General features: G+C 41.2%; 1 protein-coding gene across 2 annotated transcripts in view; it reads right to left on the reverse strand.

Annotated features, from left to right (window-relative positions):
- Positions 1-15380, reverse strand: part of KIT (v-kit Hardy-Zuckerman 4 feline sarcoma viral oncogene homolog) — a 136376-nt gene that overhangs the window by 20204 nt on the left and 100792 nt on the right. For both annotated transcript variants that reach the window (XM_006868058.1, XM_006868057.1), the window contains exon 8: positions 1836-1950. In XM_006868058.1, the coding sequence (XP_006868120.1) occupies positions 1836-1950 (115 nt within the window). The remainder of the gene's footprint in view (positions 1-1835; positions 1951-15380) is intronic.

Consider the following 15380-nt stretch of genomic DNA (forward strand, 5'->3'; position numbering starts at 1 on the left):
TGGGAGAAACATGAGGCGTTCTCATGCCATAAAGATTTACACCTTCAGAAATCTATACAGGGTCGCTGAGTCAGAACTCACTCCCCGGCACCCAGGCACCACCACCACCTTGCTTTGGACTGGTATGGTGCTGTAGGTTAAGCACTCGTCCATAGATCAGTTTGAACCTCAAGGTTAGCGGTTCAAACTCACCAGTTACTCCTTGGAAACCCTATACAGGGTCACGGTGAGTTGGAACGTACTTGATGGCATTTAACAAAATAAGAACTATCTACAAGTTAGCGGTTCAAATCTGCCAGCTACTCCTTGGAAACCCTATATGGCACTTAATAACAGCAAGCCACGGAGTAACCGGGTGAGTTTGAACCACCAGCCTCTCAGTTAGAAGCTGAACACTTAACCATGTGTGCCACCCACAGGCTCTTTCCTTAGCACTAAATAGCGATACAAATTTACTTATTTACTTAGTCTATCTCCTCTCCTCCCATTGGAATATAAACACCCAACGGCAAAGACTCAAGCGTACTTGTTTACCAGACCAGTGTCAGGTACACAGTTAACCAAGGAGAAAAAACACACAAAACAAACAATAGCCCACTGCCATTGAGTAAATTCTGACTCATTGACTCATAGCAACCCTATGGTAGGGTCTCTGAGACTGTAAAACTTTAGGAATAGGAAGCTTCATCTTTCTCCCTGGGATAGGTGGTAGGTTTGAACTGCCAGCCTGCAGTTAGCAGCTGAATGCTTAATCACAGTGCCACCAAGGCTTCTTGTTGCTAAGTGACATTAAGTCAGTTCTGATCCATAGCGACCCCGAATAGGGTTTCCAAGAGTGGCTGGTAGGATTGAAACACTGATTTTTTCCTATAGCACCACACCAGGACTCAGGCACACAGTTGTTGTTAAATGAAGTTGAGATGGTTCCAACTCATATCAACCCTATAAAGGGTTTCCTAGGAGCAGTTAGTGGGTTGCAGTCCAGTGCTGATGCTACAGAGCCACACTGACACACAGGACTCCACAAATATTTACTGAATGATGAATGCAATGACTGGGCTTGTTTCCCCTCTGGGCATACTCAGTATTATACCCCACAGAAAACAGTCTGTTAAAACTCTGCCCCAAACAATAGTCTTCTAACTCATTGTGATGAAAAGGTCTAGTTGATGAAAAACGAAATTTCTATGATTAGCCTGAAGCTTTGATTGTGATGTTAAACTAGGCTTTTAAAGCCCGAGTATAATTTTGCATTTGATGGACAACAAGAAGAACGCTGGCCCTAGTTTTATCTTCAGGTGATGTGAAAGGACAATTTAGGGCTTAAGTGTGGAGCGTGTGAGAGAGAAGGTACCAATGCCAGATGTGCTCTGTTCAGGGGACAGGTATCTAGCTAATCAAGAAAACCTTTTCAAAACATGTAGCTTACAAATGCCATATGTATGTTGTAATTGCGTGGTCATTACTTTTTGGTAACTTGGCAATTAACTTGTGAGGTAGTTTTTTCATGATAACAACAGCCACATTTCCCACACATTACCGCCTGTGTATAGAATGGAAATCTAATTACTCTGGTCCTGGAAAATTGTTTTATCTACCTACAGGCTAGAAATTGCATGATAAATCCAAAAAGATAACCACCAAAAGAAGTCATTCAGTCCTCATTTTTCAGCAAACAAAATTAATGTCGAACAAGAAAAACACAGCAATTATCCCCTCTCAAAACCAAAACAAAGCTTTAAAAAAAAAAAAAGGCTGAAAATACATTTGAAATTCAACTGAATTGCTGGCCCTCCTTTGTGTATGTTAAGCAGTGCCAAAAATAATCATCTCACCTTTGCTCGCTTCCTGGACAAAAATACCACTCTATTGTGGGCTCTGGGAATCCTGCCGCCACACATTGGAGTTTGCCATTCGCGAGCCTGTCAGAAGTCAGGATTTCTGGTTTTGCTATAGGAAAGGAGAAACGGCCATATGTCAGACTGCTGAAACCTCACCAAAATTCGTTTCGCTCTTTCTAATCCTTAGCATCATCTAGAGGCTGATGAACAGCCTGAGGGAACACACATTGCTCAAAGTACGGTGGGTGGTGGGTGGGGAGGTTGGAGGTTTGCAGCAGTGACTGGGAAGGCACAGGGATGTGGCTGTGAGGGTCAAGAACAGGGAAGACCCTCACAGTTATAAAGCTGCCATCCAGTGTAACAAAGCCCTGGAGGGCTATAAAAGAAGTCCAGTGGCCACTGGCAGGGTTTCTGCTTCATGACAGGAGTACCTGGAAGATGCTGTCTAGTTATAACTCAGGGAGCTGCCATGGCTCCATAGGATAGGTACTGGGCTGAGAGTCACAAGGTCAGCGGTCCGAGGCCACTAACTGTTCCACAGGAAAATGATGAGGCTTTCTGCTCCCGGCAAAGATGTAAAGCCTCAGGAACCCTAATACAGGATTGCTATGAATTGGAATCAACTCAACGACATTTAATAATACTCATAACTAGGATCCTGAATTGTTCTGAAGGTTGCTGCCGTTTCTCAACTGAGTAAGCTCTGAGTTGTGGTGACTTGGTGGACAACAGAATGGAAATTTGCCTGGTCCAGAGCCATCTTTCTCACTGTCAGTGTGTTGAGTCCATAGTTTGCAGCTCCTGTGTTTTCCGAGGGCCTTCTAGCACATTAGGTAATATTCTGTTATGATCCAAAGAGTTTTCAGTGGCTAATTTTCAGAAGTATATGCATAGGTCTTTTTTCCCCCTCAAGTCTGTCTTGGTCTGGAAGCTCTGATAAAAATTATTTATCATGGGTGACCCTGGTAATATTTTAAATATCGGTAGTATAGCTTCCAGCACCATAGCAACACATAAACCACCACAGTACAACAAACTGACAGGTGAATGGTGGTTCTAAAGGTGGAAATCCTATTTTCAAGGAAGTCCTCCATTGCAATTTCAAGTCCTTGTGGACACTGGAATGGATGAAATTAGGAGTTACAAGAAAAGAGGAACACAACTCTCTTTCAAGAATATTATTTGTTGGGAGTGGGGGTGTGGAGAGGACATGGATGACTCATTATTTAAAAAAAAAAAGTCATAACATAACTGCAAAATATGAGGGCACGTCAAAAAGTCCATGGAAAAGCAGAATTAAAAATGAAATTTTCCCACTAACTTTGAAGCCCTCTCATCCAATATGGGCTCTTAACTTGAAATTTTTATCTCAAATATCAAATGAGGGCAGAAAAATAGAAATGAAAACCAGTTCAAGAGTTTTATTTGTACACATATATCTAAAACCTGAGTACAATTACCAAAAAGTACATTGTACCAGCAAGAAAGGTCTGATTTGATATATCTGTGTAACTACAATAAGAAGCTGATGTTCAAAGAGTGCCCTAAAGCACTGTAAATTCACGAAATGATTTCTAATATGAAAGGGAAATTAAGTTATGTTCCAATTTTCTAATAGTAATACACTTTAATGGAGTCCAATTCTTTGAGACCACCACCTGTGTGTCAATTAGGTGTACTGTGTTGGCTTGTGTGTTCTATGAAGCTACAAACCATGCCACTAGTATTTCAAATATCATCAGGGTCACCCATTGTGGGTACGTTTCAGCAGAGCTTCTAGGCTAAGACTAGGAATAAAAGCCTGGCAACATACTTTCAAAACTTATATGGATAACAGCCGAATATTCTCTGACACAGTGCTAGGAGATGAGTCTCTTGGGTTGAAAGGCACTCCAAATACACAGTGGCCATCACCAGGGAACTGGGGTAGACCAGTAATTGTGAAGATGGCACAGGACCAGCCATCTTGCTGTTCAAGTTTGTATTGGGTCACCATGAGTTGGAGCAGACTCAGACGCAGCTAACAGCAATTCTTTGAGAAGGCGTAAACTACACTGTGAGCACCTTGACGTCAGGCTTGGCAAAAAGCCAAGCTTGAGTACAGAACTACGGGAGAACACATTGGTAGTGAACAGACTTGAATACTAGCTCCAACACTTACCAGTTCTCTGGCCTTGATAAGATTCTGAATCTCTCTGTAAATGTTCCTTACTAGTAGCACAATGGATTACGAACTGGGCTACTAACTGCAAGGTCAGCAGTTCGAATCTACCAGTTATTCTATGGAAGAAATATGAAGCTTTCTGCTCCCATAAAGATTTACAGCCTTGGAAACCATAAACGCTATGAGTCAGAACTGACTTGGTGGCCCACAGCCACCACCACCACCAGTAAAATGGGAAGAGTTAACAGAACCCATCTCCTAGGGTCGTTGCATCGATTCATTGAGATAGCATCGATTCATTGAGATAGAACTTATGAATAACTAAGAATGATTCACAGAACGAAACAGTAACCTCATTAAGTATTATTGATGACTCCGTTACTTTTCTCCCCCTTTGAATAGACTTTATTTACTTATTTTTAGAGCAGGTCTAGGTTTACAACAATTGTGTACACAAAACACCTGTTGCTATCCAGTGGCCGCTGACTCATGGCAACCCCAAGTGTGACCGAATAAGACTGTTCTAGAGGGTTTTCTTGGAGGAAACTTCAAAGTAGATCACTAGGCCTTTCTGAAAATCTTGCAGGTAGGTACAAACTGTTTGTGCCTCCCAGAAACTCAGGAAGTAGCCTCTCCCCACCACATGCACCACTTCTCCTATTATTAACATCTGTGTTTCTGTGGTACAATTGGTGAACCAATATCGACATTTTATCATGCAATAAGATCCACGGATTGACTAAGGTCCATTCTTCGTGTTGTGTAGTTTTACAGGTTTTAAACGAATATATCATACCACGTGTCCTCCTAGCTACTCTTTTTAAATCACAGTATACACTGTTAACTGTATATTTGCTACTCTACGTATTTTTTCCAATAATCTGAAAGTTGTTTTAAGACTGTGTGATGTACCCAATGCATTGGAGATTCAACCTCAGTTATGTTGCAACTGAAAGAAAAACAAAAGGAACGGCAGACAGATCTGAAGGTTAGAAAACTTATTTCTCCCAAAGATAGGTTAACACGGATAGATGACATCTTTGCTAAACAACCTCTCAGCACCTCACCTCCTTGAAGGCAAAACAGGCTGGCAGGAGTCTGAGTGTCCACAAGCATGGCACACGCACATGTCACTCAACCTGGCCCTGCTGATGGGCAGCCCATTTGGCCAATATACTAAATCAGCAACACTCCAACAGCATCTCAAGGAATGGGCATCCTTGAAAATTTGGACCCAATGCCAGCTTTCACAAATAGAGCAAGAAGATGAACCATCGTCTTGCGAAAGTATCCATCTGGCAAGTTTCATTTAATTATCATGGGCAACTGTGTGATTGGGCTGAAAAGTAGGACATAACACACAAAAAAACAGTGGATCCTTAGAAGAACGCTGCTTGCTGGAGACTGCATGTGCCAGACGGTGGGTCTCTCTGGAATTAATTCAAGTGTCATTTCCTTTTCTCAAGCCATCTCCAACTCTTCCAAGCCAAGCCGGTGGGTCTCTCCTCCCTATTCCTGCAGCACTGAGGAGCACCTGCCACTGGTGTGCAGTATCTTGGTCTGCCTCCTCCATCAAACTGTGCCTTTTCAAGGGCAGGAACCACACCTGATTCCTAACACAGGAATTCCTAACATAGAGTCTGATCCCTGGCGCAGGCACACAGAAAGAGCTGCTGAATGATTAAAATCACATCCCCAAAACTCACAAAGAAATTCAAATACAGAGTCACACACACAAAAATATAACTTGGAAGGAGAAAGTCCTCATGGTGCTCATATGTAGAGGGAAGAACACATTTTGACAACAGTGGACCAAAAGATGAGAATTATGACTGGCCATGGGCATTTTTTCCCCTTAGTACTGAGATTAATGACAAGTGGAGACAGTCTATACACATATGCCAGTGATAACTGGATAGCACTCAAATGGGAAAAGATCTCATTTAAACTTAAGCACTTGGCTGCTAACTAACGGGACAGCAGTTCAAACCTACCTGCTCTTTCACAGAGGAAGGTGTGGCAGTCGACTTCAGTAAAGAAAATCCCATGGGGAAAGTTCTACTCTATCCAGTAAGTTGAAATTGACTCAAGGCCACGGTTTCTCAAATGAAAATCTCATCTTCCTAAAGTAGATATTCTCAGGCTCATCCTCCCTGTTTTATTTATCCTTCCCATTCCCATAATGCCAAATGATGCCATTTTAGTGAAATTAAATATTAACAGAAAAAAAGAGGCTGAAAAGGTACCTGAAGAAATTAACAATGGTTATCTCTGGTTAGTAGGGTTGTGAATAGTTTTGCTTTTATTTTTACAATGAACATGTTTGCTAATAATGAACGTGTAAAACATTTTCCGATTTAAAAATTGGAACAACTCAAAATTATATAGTCCATTCCATTTAGCTTTGGTTGCCAGTGTTTGAACATCCAAGCCTTGCAGCATGACACCTAGGAGCCGTTATACAACAGCTATGGTGGGCATGCGGTGCAGCCTGGCTGGCCTACTTGCTCTGCATGCTGGTTAATTAGGTAGCTTTCTAAGTCACTCTTCCAGGTGGGTCATAACCTGAGGCTAACTGAACAGCTTTTGTCCTGGTGGATCTTAGGTTGGCCAAGCAAACTCAGAGGGCCCTCAAATGTCACCACGCTGTTTTAGAATCACTAAGGGAAAAGGTACAAATACAGATTACTGAGCTTACCCCCTAGAGTTTCACTAAGTCAGAGATTTGGCCTAACAACGTGCACCCCACCCCCAAGGGGCCCGGATCAGGGCCAGGTCTAGGTGAGGCAAGAGACGCAGCGATTTAATGAACAGTTAGCTCCTGTCAAGGCGACTCAGTTTCATGGCAACCCCAACTGTGCACAGGAGAACCGCTCCATAAGATTTTTAAAGCTGTGACCTTTTGAGACCGCCAGGCCTGTTTTCTGAGGCAGCCTGGAGTGGGCTCAAAATACCAAGCTTTTGTGGCTACCAGTCAAGTATTGCATTAGGCAAATCTGCTGCACAATACCTTTTGAAAGTGTTGAAGAGCAAAGATGCTTGAAGACTAAGATACGCCTGACCCAAGCCATGGTATTTTCAATAACCTCATATGCATGTGAAAGTTGGACAGTGAATAAGGAAGACTGTAGAATTGATGCTTTTGAGTTATGGTGTTGGAGGAGAATATTGAAAGTACCATGGGCTGCCAAAAAAAACAACAGATCTGTGTTGGAAGAAGTGCAGCCAGAGTGCTCCTTGGAAGCCAAGATGGCCAAACTTCGTTTCTCATACTTCGGACATATTGTCAGAAGGGAGCAGTCACTATAGAAGGATATCATGTTTGGAAGGTGGGGGGTCAGAGAAAAAGAGGAAAATCCCCCAGAGAGATGGATTGGCAAGGCGGCAGCATCAGTGGACTCAAGCATGGCAACAGTAGTTAGTGAAGTTGGCCCAGGAACGGGCAGTGTTTCATTCTGCGATGAGTCGGTACCGCCTCGATGGCACCTAACAACAATAACAACAACAATGCCAATCCTGACCCTGATTGCTGGCAATGAGAGACCTCGTTGTGAAAAAGTTTCATTTAGTACAATTTGGGCTGTACATAAAAAGGTGTACTGTGAAAATGTTGAATTCATAAAGAATGAACTAGATATAAATCTGATTACGGACGAAATTAAAATCTGAGCTCATCTGCATTATTTAAATGCCTCGATGCACGGATGTGAGGCATTAAATATACATTTGCTTTTAAAGATACATCAGCTTTCTGCAATTCTCCAGGTTAAATCTGAACTGAGGTTTCTTAGATATTCTGCAATAAGCAGTACACCAAATAACAAATTCCCTAATTTCTCCCAAATTGGAAGTTGAGATAAGCCTAAGAGGTGTCTAAGTTATGTATTTCCTTTTGAGATAAAATAGCTTCTGCTCCTTTCAAAGCATTCTGGACCTAAATCACTCTGGTGTCTCTAACAACACTGATCAGCTTGTAGGCAGATTTCAGAGCCCTTGGAACTCTGTGGAGAATTGCCTGCTTATGCAATTAGCAATCCCAACCATTGGCTGCTTTACCCCGCAGACTTGTGATCTTAAACATATTCCTTCACCATCGGGTCCATACAGAAGGTTAGAACAAAATGAATTTATAAGAACATAGCTCAGCTATCAAGAGCTGGGGGAAGTGGGGAGAGAGAGACCGGTGAGACACAAGTAAATGGTAGGGGCTGGCTTTGCTTTCATTCACCTGAGCATCTTTCATCACGAACTCATTAACTTGACTTACTCCTGATAAAAAATGCACAGTTATCAAACACTTCAGGATTAGTCCTCAACCTCGACCACGAGGTCAGTTTGAACCTCAAGGTCAGCGGTTCAAACTCACGCTCCTTAGAAACCCTACGCAAGGTAACTTGTGAGTGTAACACTTAACAACAACTATCATCAGCAGGGCAAAGAACGCACACTTAAATCTCCAAATCACAAAAGACTTAATGAAGAAGAATTATCGAGATGAATTTCCATTCTTACTACTATAAATGTAAATTGTCTGATATTATTGGACATGCAGTAACACTTCTCAGCAATTGGTTCATGGTAGCTCTAAACGAAATTGCCAGAAGGTGATTTTTTTTTTTTTTTAACTTTCAACCAATCATACATTTTGTTTCATTTCAATGATTACGCTCCCCTCCCAGTAACAACAGTTATCCTGCTTCCATCCAGTGGCTTCCTTTTTACATCTTATTTTTTACAAATGAACCAAACAAAAATATCTGATGCATACAAAAGAAAAAAATACATTCATTTAAATATCCAAAGGGCACATTTTGCAAGCCAGCTTTCTGCCCACAGGTACACTGCCTTTTTCTCAGTCCACTGGCCTCTCAGCTGCTTGATAAAAGTTAGAGCAGAGTAAGCATCTTGAAAATACATTGCATTTTATCCATTGCTAAATGTACAGGGTCGCTATGGGTCGGAACCGACTCGAAGGCACTTAACAACAACAACAACAACAACAAAGGTAATCTGGGAACTGGCACAGGGGCACTTTAATAGAAGTGGACTTGATAAATGAAATTAAACTTAAGGATAAGGGTATATCAAAAAGACTTGCTACCCACAGAAATGTCTAACTGTGAAGCCTTTGTTTCTGGACATCTCCTCTTTTAGGTCTATATAGTTCTGAAGAGTGTCTTCGTCTCTCACCCTTGCCTGAAGAACTTGATGCTGTTGGTTGGCACTACACCTATATGGCAGTTTTGACATTCTGGAGGGCCTTGCATCATATTCCTTTCCAATGTTCTTTGAAGTTAGGAAACGAATAGAAGCTTGAAGGGGCAAGATCAGGCTGTAATGTGCTTGGGGTAAAGTTTTCTAATGAAATTCTCCTAGGACACCCCTCGTTATCCTTGAAGAATGAGCAGGTGCATTGCTATGATGGAAACAATTCCTCAATGCAGCTGTCCTGGCCTTTTCCTCATCAATGCAGTTTTTGATTTTCCTAAAGACTCCCCTGATCACCTTATGTCCTCAGAGAAAATCTATCAAGATTACCACTTTGAGATCCCAGGAAACACTCACCATAACCTTTTGAGCTGACCACTCTGCCTTGAATAGAAATAGTCCAGCAGGTTCCCTTGGAAGCCACTCTTTTGATTGGACCCTTTTGTTTAAAGAACCCTAACCCTAATGAGATTAAGAAGCTCTGGTAGCACAGTGGATTACGAGCTGAGCTGCTAATGTCAAGGTCAGCAGTTTGAATCCATCAGTCGCTTCGGGGGAAAAAGATGAGGCTTTTTGCTCTTGTAAAGATTCACAGCCTTGGGAACCCTATACAGGATTGCTATGGATCGGAACTGACTCAATAGCGCAAAAGCACCACTACCAGTAAGGCTAAGGAGTCCTTATGTGGTGCTGTAGGATAAGCACTGGACTGTTAACCATAAGGTTGTTGGTTCAAAGCCACCAGTCATTCCTTGGAAACCCTAAACAGGGTCACTATAAGTTGAAACTGACTTGATGGTATTTGACAATAACAACAACAAAACAAGACGTAGAGTCCTAGTGTGGCAATAAAAGATAAGCACTGAACTGGTAACCAGAGGTTGGCAGTTCAAATCCACCCGCTGCTCTTGGAAATCCTGTACAGGTTGCTGAGTCGGAACTCACTTGATAGCACATGACAACAACAATGACAAGAGTGAAAGAATCTAAGACAAGTATATCACTGAGAGAACTTGTCTGTGGCCATCCACGGATCACAGAGACATGTTTAAACACATTTTTGTTTGAAATGTGTTTAAAAAACTTGTGCCTGTGTGTATAGGAAGACCAGTAGCAATATTTTTACTTACCCTTGCACTATACTCTCCTACACTCAGATATCTTCAACAGAGCGAAAATAAACCTTTGTCATCAAGTCATAGGGACCCTACAGAAAAGATGAGAACTACCTCACAGAGTTTCCAAGGCTGTGATCTTTACAGAAGCTGGTTGCGACAGCTTTCTTCCTAGGAGCAGGCTGGTGTGTTCAAAATACCAATCGTTTGTGAGTGCTTATCTGCTGTGCCACCAGGGCTCCTGGGTAGTGTTCAGCTCTGGATTAGTAACGGACACATTGGAGTTACAATACACTCAGAGGCGCCTAGGCAGAGATGCCTGGCGTTCTGCTACTCAAAGGCCACAGCCTTGAAATGTGTCTAGAGCACAGCTCTACATAGGATTTTTAAGGCATCAGACCTGTCTTTAAAGGCATCTCACCTCTGGCGGGGATCAAACTGCCACAGAGCTCGCTCTCGAGTGCTTAACCATTTATGCCACCCAGAGACTCCCAGGCAAGGACAGAATTTTTTTTGTTTTGTTTTGTTGTGGCAGTTTTTGTTTTTTAAAAAATAATAAATTCCTATTGAAGAAATGTTCTAAACTATTGGTCAGTAAACCTTTTACTGTGAAGGGCCAGACTGTAAAGATTTTAGACGTTGTGGGCTATGTGTTCTCTGCTATATGGTCTCAGCTCTGCCATATCACCAATGCAATCAAAGACATTATATACAAAAACGGGCATAGCTTTGTTCCAATAAACTTTATTCATAACTGACACCGTCAGCCATATGAATAGCTAAGTTACCTCACTAGCTCACATTCAAGTCTTCAGATCCTTGTGGGTCTAACTAACCTCCTTGACTGCAACCTCGCGAAAGTGCTTATCCTGACCCAGGAACACCCTTGCAAAGTCACTTCTCTCATTTCTGACCCTTAGATACTGTGTGTTGTTTTAAGACGTGAAGTTTTGGGGCAGTTTGTTACATGGACTGAGATAACTAATGCACACCCAGACTTGTCTTTGACATAGCTCCACTTTTTCTCTGGCAAGAATGAATGTGTAATGAATCGTCCAGCTTTGGTTCCTGAATGTCTGGTACGAGTACCTCAAGCCAGAATCCAGTGTTCTCACTGGCCTCTAAAGCGATTGGCTCAAACATCGTGATAGCTCCTTCTGGGATTAAAAGAGAATCCATTTGTCCACAAACCTTGTGAAACACCCTCATATTTGCTGCATTTCCTGGAAACAGCTAGCTGGCTACCCTATCAGAAATGTAGTTAACAGGGGAGGAAATAACAACTTTATTTACATACAGGGACACTTAAATACACGCCAATTTCATTTTGTTTTTATGTATCATGAAATACTCAGCTTTAAATATTTTTTCCAACCATTAAAAAGTGTAAAAAACAAACATTCTTAACTTGTGAAGCGTACAGAAACAGGTTGCAGGTGAGTAGATTTGTACTTGTTGGCTGTCCTGTAGTAGGCCAAGCCCTGTTCTAAACAGACATCAAAGTGATCTCCTAAACCCCTAGAATATGGTGAAAAACAATGAAAACTCCCGGGAGAAGGCCCTCCTCAGCCAGAATCTTTGTTTACTTTACACTAGTATAATGTTATGCTGGCCCATACTCTGGAGGGGGCCTGCATACATCACAATACCACTCTGCTCCCTGCCAAGAAGTGCAGGCTTGTGATAAATGTCATTTTCCTACTCTGTAAAACTAGTTCATTCATTTTGCCACATCATTTAGAGGTGGCAGGGAAGAGGACTGACAAAATGCCCATGGAAAAATTACGTTCCTAATTTTGGACATCTTTCATTTTCTACTACAGGTGACCCAGCATACATTTGTAATGAAAGCGGGCTAATTTGATGTAGGGGTCTCTGGGTGGTGCACTCAGCTGCTATAACTGAAAGGTTGGAGTAAATTTAGTACACTTGGTGGTGCTTTGGAAGAAAGATCTGGAGGTCAAATTCCAAAAAAGCAATCACTGTAAACCTTCTGGAACACAGTTGTACTCTAATGTATATGAAGATGGTATGAGTGAAAATCAACTCAACAATAAATTGTGATTGATAATTTGTTGTAACATTACATACAGCAGAACAGAAGAGGAAATTTCTATAGAGAAGTTTCACAAATGTGAAAGAAGTGTGTGTCACAAATTTGGGGTCACTTCTAGCAGAAGTTTATATGGTTACATATCTGATCCCTCTTCTACTTTCCCACTATAAAGTAACGGCAAACACCATACAAACAGGGGCAGCATTAGGCCTAAATGACCAAGATGTTGGTATTAAAATGGATCCCCCCAACTTAGTGACAGACCCCAAAGGGTAAACTTCCTTATGAGACCGAAATAACAATTTTATACGGCAGGCAGAAAACTGAGAACTTTGAGTTCATAATCACATCCCATTTTTTTTCAGAAAAGAAGAAAAGCAAGCCCTATTTTAAAAGACAGTTCCCAGGAAGTAAGGTCTAAAGATCTACTTCTGAAAGTTAGCTGGTGAAATTCCTATGGGTTCCAACAGAATACTGTCCTATGACACAGTGCTGGAGAATGAGTTTCCTGGGTTGGAAAGCACTCACAATACAGTGCTCATGCATCCTGGTGATCATGAAGATGGTACAAGCCTAGATGGTATTTCCTTCGGTTGTACATGGTCCTAGCATTGCTGAACACTGCTGATCCTGAACTGTGACCTGCTAACTTGCCTAATAAACCTTATAACTATGAGTACAGTGTCTCAGTTCTGGGTGGTCGTTGCGATGAATGATTGAAACCAGCTAAGTGGACCGCTGCAAGAGAAATTTTTTTTTTTTTTTTTTGGGAGGGGGCAACTGTGGCACTGTGGGTTAATGTGCCAGACTGCAAACCCATTTGAACTGTAAGGTTAGCGGTTCAAGCTCACCAGCCGCTCCTTGGAAACCCTATACAGGGTTGCTATGGGTTGGAACCAACTTGATGGCACTTAACAACAACAACTATTATTCAAATTTATGTACCAACCACTAAAGCTAGTGATGATGAAATTTGAAAGCAAGTTCACAAGAGACAAAATATGACCCTGACAATATTCCATCTCAGGGATTTAAAGACCATCTCAAGAACAGATTTGATGCATTAGACACTAAAGACAGAAGACCAGAGGAGTTGTGGAATGATCTCAAGAACATCATACATAACGAAAGCAAAAGCACAGTAAGAAGATAGGAGAGAGATAAAAGCTCAAAACGTAGGTCAGAAGAGATTCAGAAAACTTGCTCTTGAGTGAAGAGAAGCTACGGCAACTAAAAGAAATGAGGAAGTAAAAGAGCTGAACAGAAAATTTCAATGGGCAGCTCAAGAAAACAAAGCAAAATATTATACAGATATGTGCAAAGACCTAGATTTAGGAAACCTTAAAGGAAGCACATGCTCAGCATTTCTCAAGCTGAAGAGACTAAAGAAAAAATTCTGCCTTCAATTATAGTGTTGAAAAATTCTATGGGTAAAATATTGAATGATGTAGGAAGCATCAAAAAAAAAAAGATGGAAGGAATACACAGAATCACCATACCAAAAGAACTGGTCAATGCCCAGCCATTCATTTCAAGAGTTAGCACACAATCCAGAACCCATGATACTGAAGGACCAAGTCTAAGATGTACCGAAAGCACTGGAAAAACACAAGCCTCCAAGAATTGATGGTATACAAATCAAAATCTTTCAACAAACCAATGAAGTGCAGGAGGTTCCCAATTTGTTAAGCCAAGAAATTTGGAAGACCTGGCCAGCTGATTGGATGAGATCCATATTTGTGCCCATTCCAAGTAAAGATGGACCGATGGAATGCAGAAATTATTGAATAATATCACATGTAAGTAAAATGTTGCTGAAGATAATTCAAAATGGTTTCAGCACTACATCAACAGGGAGCTGCCAGAAATTCAATCCAGACTGAGAGGAGAACATGGAACTAGAGATATCATTGCTGATTTCAGACAGATCTTGATGAGAGCTGAGAATACCAAGAAGACGTTTATTTGTGCTTTATTGGTTATGTAACTACATTCTGCTGTGGGAATGTGAACAAACATGGATAACATTGCAAAGAATGAATATTCCAGAACACTTAACTGTGCTTATGAGGAACTTGTACATAGATCAAGAGGCAGTCATGTGACTAGAACAAGTGGATACTGAAGCGTTTGAGATCAGGAATGATGTTCGTCAGGGCTACATTCTTTCACCATATTTATTCAATCTGTATGTTGAGAAAATAATCTGAGAAGTTGGATTATGTGAAGAAGAACGTGGCATCAGGATTGAAGGAAAATTTATTAATGACCTGTGATATACAGATGACACAACCTTGCTTTCTGGAAATGAAGAGGAATTGAAATACTAATGAAGATTAAAGATTATGGTCTTCATATGGATTGCACCTCAATGTAAAGAAAATGAAAATTCTAACAACTGGACCAATAAATAACATCGTGATAATCAAAGAAAAGATTGACATTGTTAAAAACTTCATTTTTCTTAGATCCACAACCAACACTCATGGAAGCAGCAGTCAAGAAATCAGACGATGGATTGCATTAGGCAAATCTGCTACAAAAGACCTCTTTAAAGTGTTCAAGAGGAAAAATGTCAGGTTGAGGACTAAGGTGCACCTGACTCAAGCCAAGGTATTTTCAATAGATTCATATGCATTTAAAAATTGGGCAATAAATAAGGAATCCATGGTTTAAATTGTGTTGGTCACGAAGAATATGACAGTACCATGGACTGCCAGAAGAACAAATAAATCTGTCTTGGAAGAAGTACAGTTAGGATGCTTCTTAGAAGCCAGGATGATGGGAAGACTTAGACATATTATCAAGAGGAACCAGTCCCTGGAGAAAGAAATTATTCTTAGGAAAGAGGAGGGTTAGCAAAAAAAAAAAAAAGGCAGACTCTCAACAAGATGGACAGACACAGTGACAGCAACAATGGCCTTAAACATAAAGACCATTTGTAAAGATGGTGCAGGACCCAAGAGTGTTTCGTTTCATTGTACGTAGGATTGCTT

The sequence above is a fragment of the Chrysochloris asiatica genome, unplaced genomic scaffold, assembly GCF_000296735.1.
Source record: "Chrysochloris asiatica unplaced genomic scaffold, ChrAsi1.0 scaffold00115, whole genome shotgun sequence".
Lineage (NCBI taxonomy): Eukaryota > Metazoa > Chordata > Mammalia > Afrosoricida > Chrysochloridae > Chrysochloris > Chrysochloris asiatica.